The 16592-nt window shown below is 53.8% G+C and overlaps 1 protein-coding gene across 1 annotated transcript; it reads left to right on the top strand.

Moving 5' to 3' along the window:
* The first annotated feature begins 6268 nt into the window (after window positions 1-6268).
* On the top strand, window positions 6269-7201 carry LOC118701473 (olfactory receptor 14A16-like). The gene has a single exon (XM_036406098.1). The coding sequence runs from the start codon at window positions 6269-6271 to the stop codon at window positions 7199-7201; it is 933 nt and encodes a 310-aa protein (XP_036261991.1).
* Window positions 7202-16592: the final 9391 nt, after the last annotated feature.

The raw sequence follows: 16592 nt of genomic DNA on the forward strand, positions 1-16592 counted from the left end.
AGTGCCGCCCGGGCCAAGCGGGCACCCTTTGGGCCCAGATGGGACTGCGGCTCCTCTGGGCCCGGCTCGGCTGCCCCCGCTGAGCTTGGGCATTCACCGAGCTCCGAGAAGCCGCCGGTGGTGCTGCGGCTGAAGCGCAAACACCCCGGGCGGAGGAGCGACCCCGCCGCTGCTGCTGCCCTGGCCCCGAGCCCTTCTCCGGCCCGGACAAGGCGCCGCTGCGGCTGGCGGCCGCCCCTCAGCCCCCGGGCCTGGCCCCGGCAGGCGGGGAGCCCTGGGCAGCGCCCTTGCGGCAGCAGGGACCGAGCCCCGGCACTGGGCTCTGGCCCCATGGCACCGCAGGGCCGAGGGGGACACGGGCAGGGCGCTCGGCGCTATCACTCCAGCCCCGAGGCCCCTTTGGAGCCTGGCCCGGGGCTCGCCCCTGCCTCCTCCAAGGCCCTGCTGGGCTCGGGCTGGTGCTCAGCGCTGGGCCCGGCTCTTGTGCTCACCCCGAGCGGGGTTTGTTTGCAGCCCGGGGTGCTGAGGATCTCATGGGAAATGTCGCTGCAAGGGCGGTGTTGATCAGCCTGGTGCTTCCTTTGTGCTGTGCCTTACACTGCTGTTTTGTTTTATTCGGCTTTTAGAGCCTGCCTGTGAAGCCTTCCAGAAGCGCGGAGGCTGCTGAAACATCCGACATCCTCGCCCTAAGCAAGGGATGGAACAGCACAGACTGCTGAAAAGATTCCAGCTGGTCTCAGGGCACAGAGAAAGCCTGTTTAACTTGGTATTTGGTGGTCCATGTCTGTATAAAAGAATGCTCTCAAATGTCAGCTTTCAAGAAAATGTCCTAGGTTGATGTTTCCTGTGCTGGTGAGAGTCTTTTAAACCCAGCCTTCTCCTGACCTCTCTGCTGTTGCAGTTCCATGGACAGAGGTTGTTGTCTTTTAACCCTTCCCATGGGCAGGCTGGTGTTCAGCCATCTCCAGGACAGCAGGGCCCCATCCCACATCACTGTGACCTGGGAAGGCAAAATCCATGACTCCAAATGTCCCCCCTTGCTCCTTCTTGCCAGACATTTGACCCTGGCACTGGGGTTTGCTGCTGGTTGCTGCAGAAGAGGGAAAACCCTGTGACATATTGGGGCACATGGAACCAAGGAAACCCCTGTGACACTGTGGGGCCTGATGGAACCAAGGGTCCTTTGTGACACAGGGGCCACATGGAGCCAAATATCCGTCGTGACAGTTTGGGATCTCATGGAACCCATTGTTCATTGCGATAATGTGGATCCAAGGAGACCATGGTGTTGCTCGTTGTTCATGCAAAGCTTTTGCATTAATCATGGAATCATGGAGCCCATTGTGACACAGCAGGGCCCCGTGGAACCAAGGGGCCATGGTGACACTTGGAACAAAGGATACCACTGTTGAGCACAGAACCTCATGGAACCAAAAGTCCATTGCCACAGAGCAAGGCCTCATGGAACCATGGAGTCCAAAGGTCTAAAACATTTCCTGCTCAGTTCTGCCTTGGGTGAGGGGAATGTTATTGGTGACAGCTTGGTCTTGGCACACACTTGAGGAGTGTGTCTGTTTTCAGTGGGGAAACTCAGGAGTTTCAGATTGCTTCAAAAAACCCCAAAAAGAGAAAACCCCTCTTAGGCTGAGTGCAGCCAGCTCTCCAAGCACAGCAGGTCCAGGGGAGTGAGGACAGACAGGATGGGGCTGGGCAATGTGGAGCAAGGTTGTCCACACTGGGTCAGAGCTCCAGGCACAGCTTCTGTGAGCAGGCCAGAGCTGCTGAGGAGAGACCCTGGGTCAATATCAGTCACAGAAGGCTGCAATTGTCTCTGCTCCAAAGAGAGCAGTAATAAAATACGTCCTTTAAAATAGGAGTGTATATTTTTAGAAGCTCTTTGAAATATTTCTCCATAACTGGACTAGGAAACCTAGAAACCTAGGAGAGCCAAGGACACTGTTGCAGCTTCAGGCCCAAAAAGTGCAAACAGTGAATTGAGGAGAGCAGACTGGGAGGATGGGACTTCACAACCTGAAGCTGTAATTGGATAATTAACCCCAATATGGAAATGGACCAAAACCTATAAAAATGTGAAAATGTGGGAACCATTGTCCATCTTGGGTGTACCCTCAGCCAGGCTCTTGCACTGCCCCAGGTGTATCCTTTGAAGGCCTTTTAATAAATCCCTACTCTATTCCTGTAACACTGTCCAGCCCCTGTTCTAGGCAGCCTCTCAAGGCATCAAGGCCTGGCTGGCTGGGACACCTGGGGGCCACCTGACAGGTCCAGCTGACCCTGGCATGTCGAGGGCTGCTGCTCATCTGCCCCTGGAGCACTGGGGCTCTGGGCTCTCCTTCCTGTGGAAAGAGCTGCCCTTCTCCTCCAGATGCCCATGCCCAAAATCAGGATTCCTCCTCCAAATTTCCATATATGCAAAGATTGTTCCCAGATGAAGTCTGCCAGGACAGACAGATCTGGCTGGCTTGGCCACCTGGGGGCCACCTTGTGACAGTGTTCACAGGGGTATTCAGGATGAGGGAAGAGACAGAGATTTGACTCCATATTTCAGAAGGCTTGATTTATTATTTTATGATATATATATATATTACATTATAACTATACTAAAAAGAAATAGAAGGAAAAGGTTCATCTCAGAAGGCTAGCTAAGAATAGAATGGAAAAGAATGATAACAAAAGGCAGCTCTCTCAGACTCTGTCCAAGATAGCTCGGCCTTGATTGGCCATTAATTATAAACAACCTAGATGGGCCAATCAAATATCCACCTGATGCATTCCACAGCAGCAGATAACCAGATAACCATTTTGTTTCTGAGGCCTCAGCTTCTCAGAAGGGAAAAAAAAACCTAAGAAAGTATTTTCAGAAAAAGATGTCTACGACACCACCTCTCATCTACCTTTGAAACACTGGGGCTCTGTGCTTTCCATCCTAATAAAAAGCACTCTCCTTCCTGTCCTGGTGCCCACAGCCAAAACTGAGATTCCACCTCCAAAATTCCCCATGTCCAAGGATTTCACCCAGATGAAACGTGCCAGGAGAGACAGATTGGGCTCTCTTGGCCCATGGGTGGCCACCTCTTGAATTCTTCTAAGAAACTTGGACTTCACACTTTTTTTTCTTATGGATAAACCATCCATCTCTATCAGGTGCCCATGGTCAAAACTGAGATTCCACCTCCCAAATTCTATGTATGCAAGGATTTCTCCTTGATGTAAGCAGCCAGGACAAACAGGTCTGGCTGGTTTGGACTCTCAGGAGCCTTCTCTCTCTGCTTATGCCACTCAAATTCTTGAGCTCTGTGCTCTCCTTCCAATGGAAAAGAACCGTCCTTCTTATCGATGCAGAAATGGCCGAATTTTTTATTCCACCTGCAAAATTCCCTATATCCAAGGACTGCTTTCAGACAAAAGCTGCCAGGATAGAGAGGCCTGTCTGGACTTGGCCTCTGGTGGCCACCTTTCATCTGGCCCTGAAACACTGGTGTTCCATGCTTTCCTTCCTATGGAAAAGAACTGTCCTTCTCCTCCAGACATCCATGTCCGAAACTGTTATTCCACCTCTACAATTCCCTATATCCAAGGATGGCTCCCAGAAAAAATCTGCCAGCACCGTCTAGTCTGGCTGCCCTTGGCCTCTGGTGACTGCCCCTCATCTGCCCCTGGAACACTGGGGCTTGGTTGTTTCCTTCCTATGGAGACCATGGTGACACTGTGAGGACCTGGTGGAACCATGGAGACCATTGTGACACTCTGGGATACCATGGTGACACCATGGGGCTTCATGGAACCAAGAGACCACCATGGCTCTGTGGGGCCTCGTGGAACCATGGAGACCATTAGGACCCTTCAGGGCCTCGTGTAACCACGGGGCCATTGTGACACCTCAGGGACTCATGGAATCAAGGGAACCACTGGGACATTGTGGGGGACCACGGAATGAGAGGAACATGGAACACATCTGGCTGATTTGGCCTCCTAGGAGTGACCTGACGGGTCTGGCTGATCTCAGAATGTCAAGGGCTGCCTCTCATCTGCCCATGAAACACTGGGGCTCCATGCTTTCCTTCCTATGGAAAGAACTGACTCTCTTTTCAGATGCCCATGGACAAAATTGGTACTCCGCCTTAAAACCTTGCTGTATGCAAGCGTATCTCTCAGAGAAAAACCTGTCAGCTCTGGCTGGCCTTGGCCTCTGGTGGTCACATCTCATCTGCGTCAGAAGCACCAGGGCTGTGCAGCAGCTGCAAGACAGCCCTGCCAGAGCCAGCTTGGGCAGCACTTTGGCCATGGCTGCTGGGCCTGGGCCTGAGGCAGGAGCAGGAGACAAGTGACCCTTGCAGGCCTGGGGCCTCATGGCCTCCTTGTCCCTGCTCAGCAGCCTGGCAGGGGCCGCCCCATGCTCCTGCCCTTGGCATTGCCCATCCCCACATGCCAGTGCCCATCCCGGCAAGAGCCCTGAGCAAGGAGGGAGGGACAGGATCTGCCTGGCCAGGCCCTGGGGCTCAGGCCTTGGCCCTTGGCATTCCTCAAACACATCCAGCTTTGCTCAGCACCAGAGACACCTTGGCCTTGTTTGTCCCCAGCTGTCATCACTGCCTGCAGTGTTCTGCTCTAACTGGAACCTGGGGACACTTTCCCAGTCGTGTCCCTCAGTGGGACCCATTAAAACTTCAAGAAACTTTTGGAGTTTCAATTTAATTTTGAGTTCTTGAGAAGTTTTTTGATCACTCTCTCAGGGACTGAGTCAGATATAAACAACACCAAATCCCCAAGAGGCTCATTAAAGTCCTTGTGCTGTGTCTGTGCTGCTGAGCTTTAAAGGAACAGCTCTTCCCAGGGCCAGCTCCTCTCCCAGCCCAGCAGGGCTGAGAGCTCTGCCTGCAGGCACTGAGGGCACAGGAGCCAGGCAGAGACAGGCTGAAGGCAATCAGAATTGGGAAGACATTGAGCTGAGACTTCACCTGGGGAAAGATCTTCACAGCCCTGTGCATGGTGAGTGTGTGGGTGCAGGGCAATGTCCCCTGTGCTCCTGGAGGGATCTCCTGAAGCCAGAACACCCCAGAGCCTGGGGGATGTGTCAGGAGGACTCTCCCAGTTTCTCTGTGGCACAGGAGGAGCAGGAGGAGCAGGAGGAGGAGGGGAAGGATGTGCTGCAGAGCGGGGCTGCCCTGGGCACCGTCAGAGGGACAGGGCAGGACGGCTCCTGCTGCCAGGGACGGCTGCAGGGGCTGAAGCTGGGGCTGCAGCCAGGGCTGCCCAGGGCTGTCCTGCAGAGCAGCTCCTGCAGCCCTCAGGGCTCTTGGCCAGCCCAGGGCATGTGCCACCTGCCAGGGGCAGCTCTCAGCCTGCCTGGCAGCTCCCCATGGACGCTGCAGGGGAGAAGTTCCAGGTGCAAGGAGCCACCCCCATCAGGGCAGATTCCTCCTGCTCTGGAGATGGTGCTGCATGGCCAGGGCTGCTCTCAGCTTTCTCCTAAAGGGAAGGGAAAGGGGCTGTCAGCTTTGGCTGTGTCCCTGAGCCTCCTGCACTGTCAGCCTGGGCATCAGCAGATGGGCCTCAGATCTCCCTCAGAAAGTGCCTCCTCAGCCTCCTCTCCCTACAGACAGCAGCAGCAGCACCTTGGCTTGCAGCATCTCTGTTTGTCTGGCCTGCCCTTAAGGCCCTGCTGCCAGGGAGATGCCCCTGGGCAGTGCCCTGTGCTGGGAGGGGTCTGCAGGGCAGAGCTGAGCCCCCAGGGCTGGGCTGGGCTCTGGCAGCACTGGCAGGGACAAGGCTTGGATAGAGAGAAACAGCTCCCAGCAGGCACAACTCCAGGCAGCAGAGAGCCAGAGCAACCCTTGGTACCCATTGCTGTTCAGGTGCACTGGGAAGAGAGTACGTCTTATAAGACAGGAGTCTATATAAACTCCACTTTTTTTTCAAGCATGTTTAAAGTTTGATCACCCAGAGCTAGAGGGAGGTGTCATGGGCAAAGGGCACCTGGCTGGGGACCAGCAGGTCTGACTGCCCTGAGACACAGGGAGCCCTGTTTTCCTTCTGGGCTTCCCCAGGGTTCAGGCTGAGAGCAATGCTGAAGATGAATCAGTAACTCAGGAGCATGAACCCAAGTTCAAAAATAAAAATGTTGAGTGAAGTTCTCCGACAGGTAGAGATGTAGTTTTGAGGGAATTCCTTAAATAACCCCATAGGATTGACTCAACGAGCTTGTCAATGTCTTGTTTCAACAGTCCACCATGCCCAGAGTGAAGGAATGTCCAACAGCAGCTCCATCAGGCACTTCCTCCTGCTGGCATTGGCAGACACGCGGCAGCTGCAGCTCCTGCACTTCTGCCTCTTGCTGGGCATCTCCCTGGCTGCCCTCCTGGGCAACGGCCTCATCATCAGCGCCGTAGCCTGCGGCCACCACCTGCACACGCCCATGTTCTTCTTCCTGCTCAACCTGGCCCTCAGCGACCTGGGCTCCATCTGCACCACTGTCCCCAAAGCCATGCACAATTCCCTCTGGCACACCAGCACCATATCCTACTCAGCATGTGCTGCACAGGCTTTCTTCTTTCTTTTCTTTATCACAACAGAGTTTTCCCTCCTGACCATCATGTGCTACGACCGCTACGTGTCCATCTGCAAACCCCTGCACTACGAGACCCTCCTGGGCAGCAGAGCTTGTGCCCACACGGCAGCAGCTGCCTGGGCCAGTGCCTTTCTCTATGCTCTGCTGCATACAGCCAATACATTTTCCCTGCCCCTGTGCCATGGCAATGCCCTGGGACAGTTCTTCTGTGAGGTTCCCCCGATCCTCAAGCTCTCCTGCTCACACTCCACCTTCAGAAAAATTTGGATTTCATTGCTTGGTGTCTGTTTCGGTTTTGGTTGTTTTGTGTTCATTGTTTTCTCCTACGTGCAGATCTTCAGGGCTGTGCTGAGGATCCCCTCTGAGCAGGGACGGCACAAAGCCTTTTCCACCTGCCTCCCTCACCTGGCCGTGGTCTCCCTCTTTGTCAGCACTGGCATATTTTCCTACCTGAAGCCCCCCTCCATCTCTTCCCCATCCCTGGATCTGACACTCTCAGTTCTGTACTCAGTGGTGCCTCCAGCCCTGAACCCCCTCATCTACAGCCTGAGGAACCAGGAGCTCAAGGCTGCAGTGTGCAAAATGATGACTGGACGATTTCTGAAACATTAAACTGCTGGAAAATTTTCTGTAAATCACATATAACAAAAGTCATCTTTAATAGTTCTTGTTGGTTTGGTTGTTGGGTTATTTTTTCCATTGTTTTAGATTTCAATGATGGTCACAAATCAAGGTCATTGCTTCTGCCCTTTATCATTTTGTTTATCTCCACCTTTGCTGTGGCCCCAGACTGTGTGAATGAGGAGCTACACTCTTGGAGGCTTTAACGGAATTAGGGATCTCCCAGCAGAGTTTTCTGCAGAGATGCCCTTTTGTTGCCTTCTCTGGAGCTGCAGCAGCAATGTCTGTGTGCAGAGCTGGGGCAGATCAGTGCTGGCCCAGCAGCTGTGCCCAGCAGCAGCAGCAGCACTGGGTGTTGCCAGTGCTGCTGCCGTGGCCCTGCCCCACTGCCCTGGTGGCCCTGGTGTTGCTGCAGGGCCTGAGTGCTCTCGGGGCCGGGCACAGCCCTGGGGGTGGCAGTGCCGGGGCTGCAGCAGGGACAGGCCATGGGCACTGCTGGGGCAGTGCTGACGCCTCAGCCCAGGCCCTGGGGGCTCCAGGCTCCTTGCCCAGGCTCTCTCAAGAACACGGCCAGGCCAATGCTCAGCACAGAAACCCCCATGAGCAGCCCCAGGCTGGCCGTGGGCACGCTGGGGGCAAACAGCACGGCTGGGGCTCTGCAAGGGCCCTGGGGCAGACGGGAAGGAGCAGCAGAGCAGGGGCTGATCCATCCCCAGTGCGCTGCACAGCCCAGGGCAGCGTCCCAGAGCATCCTCATGCAGCTGCCAACAACATCCCCCCTCTGCAGCCCTGGCCTCTCCCCCAGCTCACACAGGTGCCCCATCCTTGCAGGCACAGACACGGCAGCACTGCCTCAGCAGCCCCTGTTTGCACTGCACACAGCAGGGGGAGCACCCCCATGCTGTTGCTGTGGGGACATGAACCTGAGGGAGCACAAATGCCATCAGCCCCTGGGGCCAGCAAGGGCTGGGGGACGCCAGGGAAACCACTCAGGTTTGTTGTGACAAACCTTTGAGGTCATCAAGTCCAACCTGCACTCTAACACCACCTTGTCTTCCCTGAGCCTCCTCCAGATCATATAACCCCAGCTCCCTCAGGTCCTTATAACCAGATTTCTCTTCCAGACCCCTCACCAGCCTTGTTGCCCTTCTCTGGACACGCTCCAGCCCCCCCATGGCCTTCCTAAATTGAGGGCCCAGAATTGGACACAGCACTCGAGGTGTGGCCTCACCAGTGCCGAGTGCAGGGGAAGAATCCCTGCCCTGCTCCTGCTGGCCACACCATTCCTGATCCAGGCCAGGAGCCATTGGCCTTCTTGCCCACCTGGGCACACTGCTGCCTCATGTCCAGCCTGCTGTCCATCAGTGCCCCAGGTCCCTTTCTGCCTGGCCGCTCTCCAGCCACTCTCTCCCCAGCCTGTAGCGCTGCAGGGGTTGTTGTGGCCAAAGTGCAGCACCCAGCACTTGGTCTTGTTCAACCTCACCTTGTTGGATTTGGGCCCTGGATCCAGCCTGTCCAGGTCCCTCTGCAGAGTCCTCCTACCCTCCAGCAGATCCACACTCGCACACAGGTTGATCACCACAGTTCCATGAAGCCCTAGCGTGTAACAATATCTGCATGATTTCAGGAGTCCCTACAGGTTCACAATGGCCCTTTTGATCTATGGCACCTCTTGGTGTCACAAAGTCCCTTGGATCCTCTGGTTCCACAGTGTCACAATGGATCCTTGGTTCCATGAGGTCTCACAGTGCAGCAATGCTCTCCTTGGTCCCACGGTGTCACAATGGCCTCCCTGTCCCAAGGAGAACCACAGTGACAAACATGTTTCCTTCATTTCATGAGTCCCTGCAGAGCAACACTGGCCCCTTGGTTCCATGGGGCTCTGCAGCGTCACAATGGCCCCATCATTGCACGAGGTCCTGCAGTGTCACAATGGCCTCCATGGTTCCACAAGGTCACACAGTGTCACAGGGGTCCCTTGGTCCCATGAGGCCCCAGAGTGCCCCAATAGATTCCCTGGTGGTGTAGTGTCACAATGGACTCCTGCTCACAGAAGATCCTGCAGTGTCATGAGGGACCCTTGGTTCCATGGGGCACCAGAGTGTCACAATTGTTCCTTTATGTGCTGGTTTTGCATTAACTGACATTTGGTGAGGAGGGAAGAAGCCACCCATGGAAATTATTATTCGAGAAGAGCTGCTGAGAGCTTCCTCTGTGGCTAACAGCACCAATCAGTGACTGGTTTTGAAGACTGACACCTTGTTAAACCACTAGAAAGCTGAACACACCTCCATGAATACACATTTTAAAAATGACCAAGCCCTGGGAAAAGCTCTCTTTTCCTTCTGGCTGGGAACAGGTAACAAGGCCGGCCTGGCTCCCGTCTCAGCCGAGCCAGGCCAGGTAGGCCCTGTTGCAGGGCTGGGCCCCTTCTCAGGGACCCTGCCAAGCCCTGTCCCAGCAGAGCCGGGCACCAGCAGCTGCCAGGCAGGGGGAGGAGAGGCCATCAGCCCCTGGCGTGTTCCAGCTGAGATCTCAGCCATTTCCCCCCAGTGTGGCCGCTGCACGAGATCGTGTGGCTGAGGCCAGAGGCAGCCTTGTAGCCCACACAGAGAGTGGCCCTGAGCCTGGAATTGAGCGCAGCAGGGGCCAGAGACCGGCCATGGGGCTGATCCTGACACAGCCCCCAGGGCAGCCTGAAAAATCCATCACCGCAATTGAGCTGCCACACAGCAGGAAGCACATGACCATCTGCAGGCCCCAGGTGAGATATTAACTCTTTCAGTGCATAGATAAGGCTTACAGACCTTCAGTCCTGCCTCGGGTGAGAGAAAAGGACAGAGTGAAGACACGTACAGAACAACATGAGACATGAAGGTCAGTAAGAGGAAGTCAAGTTCCAGATGGGAGGGTTGAGGAGATGCCTCAGTCCTGGGCTGAAATCCTCTTGTAAGGCTATGGAGAAAATATAATTGATACATCAGACTCTTTTTTCCCTGTAACTCATTGAAGTATGGGGGGATGGAAGTGTTCAAATTGTAGATATGAGCAAAGGCATTTCTGCTAAAGCAAGCAGATGTTGAAGAAGCTGTGATCCCATGAGACGTTCGAACCGAGAGAAGTGATGAAGACCCTTTGCCCCCAGGGAAAGAAGAAGACCTCTGTTCCCAGAGATGATGTCAGAGACAGATAAAGGGAACCTTTGCTCTTGAATAGCTCATCCTTAAATTTATACCCCAAAAGTTGACATAACTCACAAACACAGCTGTGGGAAGGCTGTGAAAAGATGGGAGGGACTTCAAAATTGCAGAGTCCTGGGCAGCTGCTGTTTGTGGAAATTAAAAGCAATGAGAGAACTGTTTTCTTGTGTAGAAGTCTCCATAAAATGACAAGAGAGACTCCTCTCCCTAAGTGAACTGAAGAAAGACTATTCTAGAGGTGATAAACTGATTGAATTGTTTCTGTACATTCTTAGTGGGAAAGAAAAGGTTGTAGGAGCTAGAAGAAATGTTTTAAACGTTTTATTCAAATTCTAATTTTTTACATTTAGTTACTATTAATAAAGTTTTCCTTATACCCTTTTAAAGTCTTAAACCTTCTTTGCTTTCCATCTAATCCTATCTCACATTAGAAAATTAGTAAGTATATTCTAGTGGGTGCACTGGCATTTAGCCAGCACTGAACCCACCACACCTTGGTTCCACCAGTCCCTGCAGTGTCACAATGGCCTCTTGGTTCCATGGGGCACCAGAGTGTCACAATTGTTCCCTTAGTTCCACCAGTCCCTGCAGTGTCACAATGGCCCCTTGGTTCCGTTGGGCCCCAGGTTCTCACAAGGGTCTCCTTGGTTCCATAGTGTCTCAATGGCCCCTGAGTTTAACAAGGCCCTGCAGAGTCACAGTGGCCTCCATGGTTCCACGAGGACCCAGAGAGTCCCACTGGACTCCTCGCTTCCATTCAGCCCCACAGTGTCACAATGGGGCCTTGGTTCTGTGGTGCCTTCAGTACCCAGTGTCACTGTGATCCTCTTAGTTCCACGAGGCCCTGCAGTGCCACAATGGCCCCTTGCTTCCCCAGGGCGCTGCAGTGTCACAATCATCACAGAATCACAAAATTAACCAGGTTGGAAAAGACCTTGGAGAGCAGCAACTCCAACCTGTGACCCAACACCACCTTGTCACCCAGACCATGGCAGTAAGTGCCACATCCAGTCTTTCCTTAAACATCTCCAGGGACGGTGATTCCACCACATCCCTGGGCAGCCTCTTCCAATGCCCAATCACCCCTTCTGTGAAGAATATTTCCTCATGTCCAGCCTAAATCTCCCCTGGTGCAGCTTAAGGCTGTTTCCTTTTGTCCTGTTGCTGTTCCCTGGGAGAAGAGCCCGACCCCCCTGGCTGCACCCTCCTGTCAGGGAGTTGCAGAGAGTGATGAGGTCTCCCCTGAGCTTCCTCTTCTCCAGGATAAACCACCCCAGCTCCCTCAGACACTCCTCACAGGACTTGTGTTCCAGACCCCTCACCAGCCTTGTTGCCCCTCTCTTGACACGCTCCAGCCCCTCCAGGTCCTCCCTTAACTGGAGGGCCCAGAACGGGACACAGCACTCGAGGTGTGGCCTCGCCAGTGCCGAGTGCAGAGGAAGAATCCCCGCCCTGCTCCTGCTGGCCACACCATTCCTGATCCAGGCCAGGAGCCATTGGCCTTCTTGCCCACCTGGGCACACTGCTGGCTCATGTCCAGCCTGCTGTCCATCAGTGCCCCCAGGTCCCTTTCTGCCTGGCCGCTCTCCAGCCACTCTGTCCCCAGCCTGTAGCGCTGCAGGGGTTGTTGTGGCCAAAGTGCAGGACCCAGCACTTGGTCTTGTTCAACCTCACCTTGGCTGGATTTGGGCCCTGGATCCAGCCTGCCCAGGTCCCTCTGCAGAGCCCTCCTACCCTCCAGCAGATCCACACTCACACCCAGCTTGGTGTCATCTGCAAATTTGCTGATGCTGGACTCAGTCCCCTCATGCAGATCATCAGTGCAGACATTGAAATCCACGCTGGCTGGCTCTGATCCCTGGGCCATCCTGTGGGTGCCCTGTGATGGCACTCAAGGTGATCTGTTCCATACCCTTGCCAGGCACCCAGGTCAGGCTGACAGGCCTGGAGTTCCCCAGCTCCTCCTTCCAGCCCTTCTTGGGGATGGGCTCACCTTGGCACCTCCAGTGCTCTGGAACCTCCCTGCTGAGCCAGCACTGATGGTAAATGATGGAGAGCAGCTTGGGGAGCTCATCCATCAGATCCTCCATCCCCCTGGGATGGATCCCATCTGCTCCCAGAGACACCGGTGAGCATCTGAGTGGCTCAGCAGGTCCTCAGCTGCTTCCTCTTGGATTACAGGAGGGCTGTTCTTCTTCCTGTGCCATCTACAGCTCAGGAGAACACTTGCCCAGAGGACAAGTTGACTTATTGTTGGAAACTGAGGCAAAGAAGGGGTTAAGTACCTCAGCCTTTTCCTCAGCTTTGGTTACCATATCCCCCCAATAAGGAATGGAGATGTTCCTCTTCACCCTTTGCCATTAATGCATTAATAAAAAATATTTTTAATATTCTTCAAAGAAGTGGCCAGCAACTATTACAGCTTTCACCTCTCTAATTTTCTTTCTGCATTGTCTTGGTTTGGAATGACAGGTGTCTGGTAAGGAAGGCAGGAGCCTCCCCTGAAATGGAAAATGTAAATCCCTTCCCTCCAAATTGTTATCAATTTGGAATTAAGGGGACTCTCAGGCAAAAATATGGAAGCAGGAATAACAGTTCCTTATTAGGAAAGAAAATAAAAAGATAAAATAAACAATGCAGTAAACCAAAACAACACTGACAGAGTCAGAACTCAACCTGACACCTGTGGGTCAGGGTGTTGGTAGCAGTCCAATTGGAATTGTGGCTGCAGCCCTCCTGGAGTGTCAGGTGTGGTTCTCTTGGAGCAGGGATCCTGTAGAAAGGTGTAGTCTTCCTCTGAAGATCCAGTGGAAGAGGCAGCTGCTGTTCCTCTGGGAAAACCAGGGGAGAAGCTGTGCTGGTGTTCCAGAAACTCAGATTATATCCAGCTAGGACTGCTTGGCTCCTCCCTCTGGGCGGAGCATCTCCCAATGGGATGCTGTAGTTCTTATCAGCCATGCAGTGACATTCAATAGCCCAGTATCAGCAGATGACCCCTGGAGGGAGGAGTGGTTATGGAAGAGATAAGGAAAACTGCCCAATTAACAGAAGAAAACTGCCATAGAGATGGCAAATAGAATCCACCTTGCCTTGCAGTCTGGGACATGCATGACATAACAACATCCTAAAACACTTCCTGAGTTGCCTGCCCCTCTGTGCAAAGATGTTGCACCCTCTTTTTTCCCTTGAGTTCCTGGAAAACGCTCCATGTCCAGCCAGGCCAGTCCTTTTCCTTGCTAGCTCACTTTTTGGGTCAAAGGGACAGGCTGTTCCTGCTCTTTCAAGATTTCTTTCTTGAAGTGCATCCATCCTTCCTGGAATCCTTTGTTTTAAAAGGGCTGTTTCACTTTAAAAAATCAGTACCTGATTTGGTACTTGCCAAATCTACATCCTCATAGGCTGAAGTCTGGTTTTACAAGTCCAGTGCAGAAGATTTGTTGATGCCTCTTTTTTCACAGAATGTGTAAAAACTCAATAATTTCATGGTCACTGTGTCCCAGGGAGCCTCTGACCACCACATCTCCCTCCAGCCCATCTCTGTTTGTGACCAGCAGGAGACAGAGCTTTGCTTGGCAGTGGGAATTGCAGGAAACCTCCTCAAAGTGCAGCTTGGAAGGTTCAGGCTGGAGCCGAGGAGAAAGCAAAGTCCCTCGCAGGGCAGAATGTTGGTGCTGGAGGTGTGGCAGCGTGAGGCTGGGCCATGGCCGGGCTCTGTGTGCCAGGAGCCGGCAGCGCTGGGTGCAGGGAGCCCAGGGAGAGCACAGAAACGCTGGGTGAGAAATGCTGGGGGACAGCGAGATGGGTGAGTGCAGCCGGCCAGGGCAGAGGAGCAGCACGCCCAGGGGCCACAGCCTGCAGGACAGATGGCCAAGGGCTGGGCAGGGCTGGCAGGGCCACAGGCAGCCAGGCCTTTGTGCCCTGGGCTCGGGCAGCGCCTCTGGAGGCCCCACAGGAGGAACTTTCCTGGCAGGGGCTGCACTTTGCTTCTCCCTTGGCCTCCCTGGGGAGGCTGGCAGGGGCTGCAGGTTGATGCCATTTGTCCTTGCTGCCCCTCACATCCCCCTGGCCCACCAAGAGCCCCGAGGCAGCCGTGAGGGACAGGCCCTGCTGGCCCAGGCTGGGCTCAGGCCTTGGCCTTTCTGCTTCCTGCAGCCAAGCCAGGCCTTGCTCAGCATTGCAGTTCCCTGCTCAGAGCCTTGGGCTCCCTGCAATGCTGGCCTCAAGGATCTGCTCTCACCAGGCCCTGGGCAGCCTTTGGCACTCCCTGCCCTCACTGGGGCCCAGGCATGCTCCAAGGCACTTGGAGTTTTGCTGCTGACTCCTTGAGCAGCTTCTTCATCCTTCTCTCCATGCCTGAGGCTCCTGGAGCCCAGCCCCAAATCCAGCGTGGGGCTGATTAAAATACAGAAAGCCTTCAGGAGCTCTTTGTCTCCCTTCCATTGCCTTTGAGTCTCCAGGCCTTGTGCAGTGATTGGAGTCAGTTTGGAATTCTGTTCAGGAGGGAGATTCAAAGTGCACCTCATGATTTTTGGTTTTAGACAAGGGAATATTTTTTTACTTTTCATTTCAGAGAAGAGGGGAGGGAAGCATTCCCCAGGTGATCTTGATGCTGAATGTCTCCATAGGAGGTCTGGGCAGGGAGAAGAATGAGCGCCTTGCAGGATGAGCCTGTTTGGACAAGCTGCTCCTCACCCCCAGCCTCACCATGTCTGACATCGCCCACCTGAGACTGACATCCCTAAACATAACAAAAATTTAAGCATTTTTCTGTTGTAGTGCGTTTTTATATTTTGTAATACTTTGAAGTAGTTTTGTTTTGTATTCCCATATCTTTCCCAAATGGTTTATCCCAGACTGTACTCCCCTCCCTTTACCTGTGTTATCCCTCTCCCAGGATGAGATCATCCCTAAACCCCCACCCTGGCTCTCTGTCAATCACTCAGCATCCCATCCCCCCCATCCAGAAGTTTCGGTCCAAGTTGTCGAGTGATTAGCCAGAGGCCAGGGGTCAGCCCCCCAGGCCTAGTCCCATACGCTGCCCTATATGTCTATCCCCCAGTTCCCATCCCTCAGAGATACCTATTGGTTGGTAAAATGTTATCTACTTTTGGTTTCCTCCTCCCTTTAAATGTGACCTTCGGACATCTCCCGGGGCTCTCGGCAGGAGGCCCCTGAGGTGCAGGAGCTCCTTTGGGATCCTAATAAAACCTTGGACTAACCCCTGCTAAGAGTCAGCCCTTTATCTTCTACCGATGTCTCTGGTGTCTCTGCTGCTGCAAAGGCGCCCAGCCCAGGTGCCCTCAGTACCCTCGGGGCACAGAGAGTGTCTCCCCGCTGTCGGCCGTGTCGGGGCTGCCCTCCCCGGTGTCTGCCGACTCGAGACTGGCCCAGGGTTCCTGAGAGGCTCGCAGAGAGACCGAGACATTTTTCCTTATAAATAAAATTCAATTAATTAATAAAATGACAATTATATTATTATGATAGTATTATTCAATTTTAATTACCTAACTTGTACATTTATATTAAAAATTCGATACACTTTTAGCAACACAGAAAATTATTGGTCATTGGTTCTAAGTAACACAATTCCCTTCATTAATTCATCAAGCTCTATTGGGTATTTATTTCTTCCTCTTTATGGTAACTAATATTCTTTGTAGACCTTTTGCCATCATTTTTATCATCTTTTTTTCGCATATGGTCAAGACGAGGCACTTTGGGGTCCCTGGAGCCAATTCTGGGGCACATTTGGGGCAGTTTTAGGTCTGGGGAGGGAATTCAGAGAGAACTTGAGGGTCTGGAGGACACTTGGGGGAGCCGGGTGAGCACTTGGACGGGGCACTCAGGGATTCTGAGGGCCAGTTCGGGGTCCGGGGCAGCACTTGGGGATTGAGGGGGGCCCTTGGACGTCAGGGAGGGGAATTTGGGGCCCTTCGGTGTCCGGGCGGGCCCTTGGGGGGGCTGGAACGGGGCTCGCTGGGGCGCGGGGGGTGATGGGAGTTGAAGGCGCAGGTATCATACGGTTTAACGGGGCCGCAGAGCATCACCGGAATTCTGGGCGCAGCTGCAATGGCTCTCGGAGGGGCGCGGGGCATGACGGGAGATGAAGTCCCGGCTGGAATAGCGCTGGACGTGCGCCGCGGAGCATGATGGGAGCTGTAGTCCCGGAAGTGGCTCGAACG

The sequence above is a fragment of the Molothrus ater genome, unplaced genomic scaffold, assembly GCF_012460135.2.
Source record: "Molothrus ater isolate BHLD 08-10-18 breed brown headed cowbird unplaced genomic scaffold, BPBGC_Mater_1.1 matUn_MA512, whole genome shotgun sequence".
NCBI lineage: Eukaryota > Metazoa > Chordata > Aves > Passeriformes > Icteridae > Molothrus > Molothrus ater.

Coding starts and splice junctions, on each gene's coding strand:
- LOC118701473 (XM_036406098.1), top strand. CDS start 6,269: ATGTCCAACAGCAGCTCCATCAGGCACTTCCTCCTGCTGGCATTGGCA.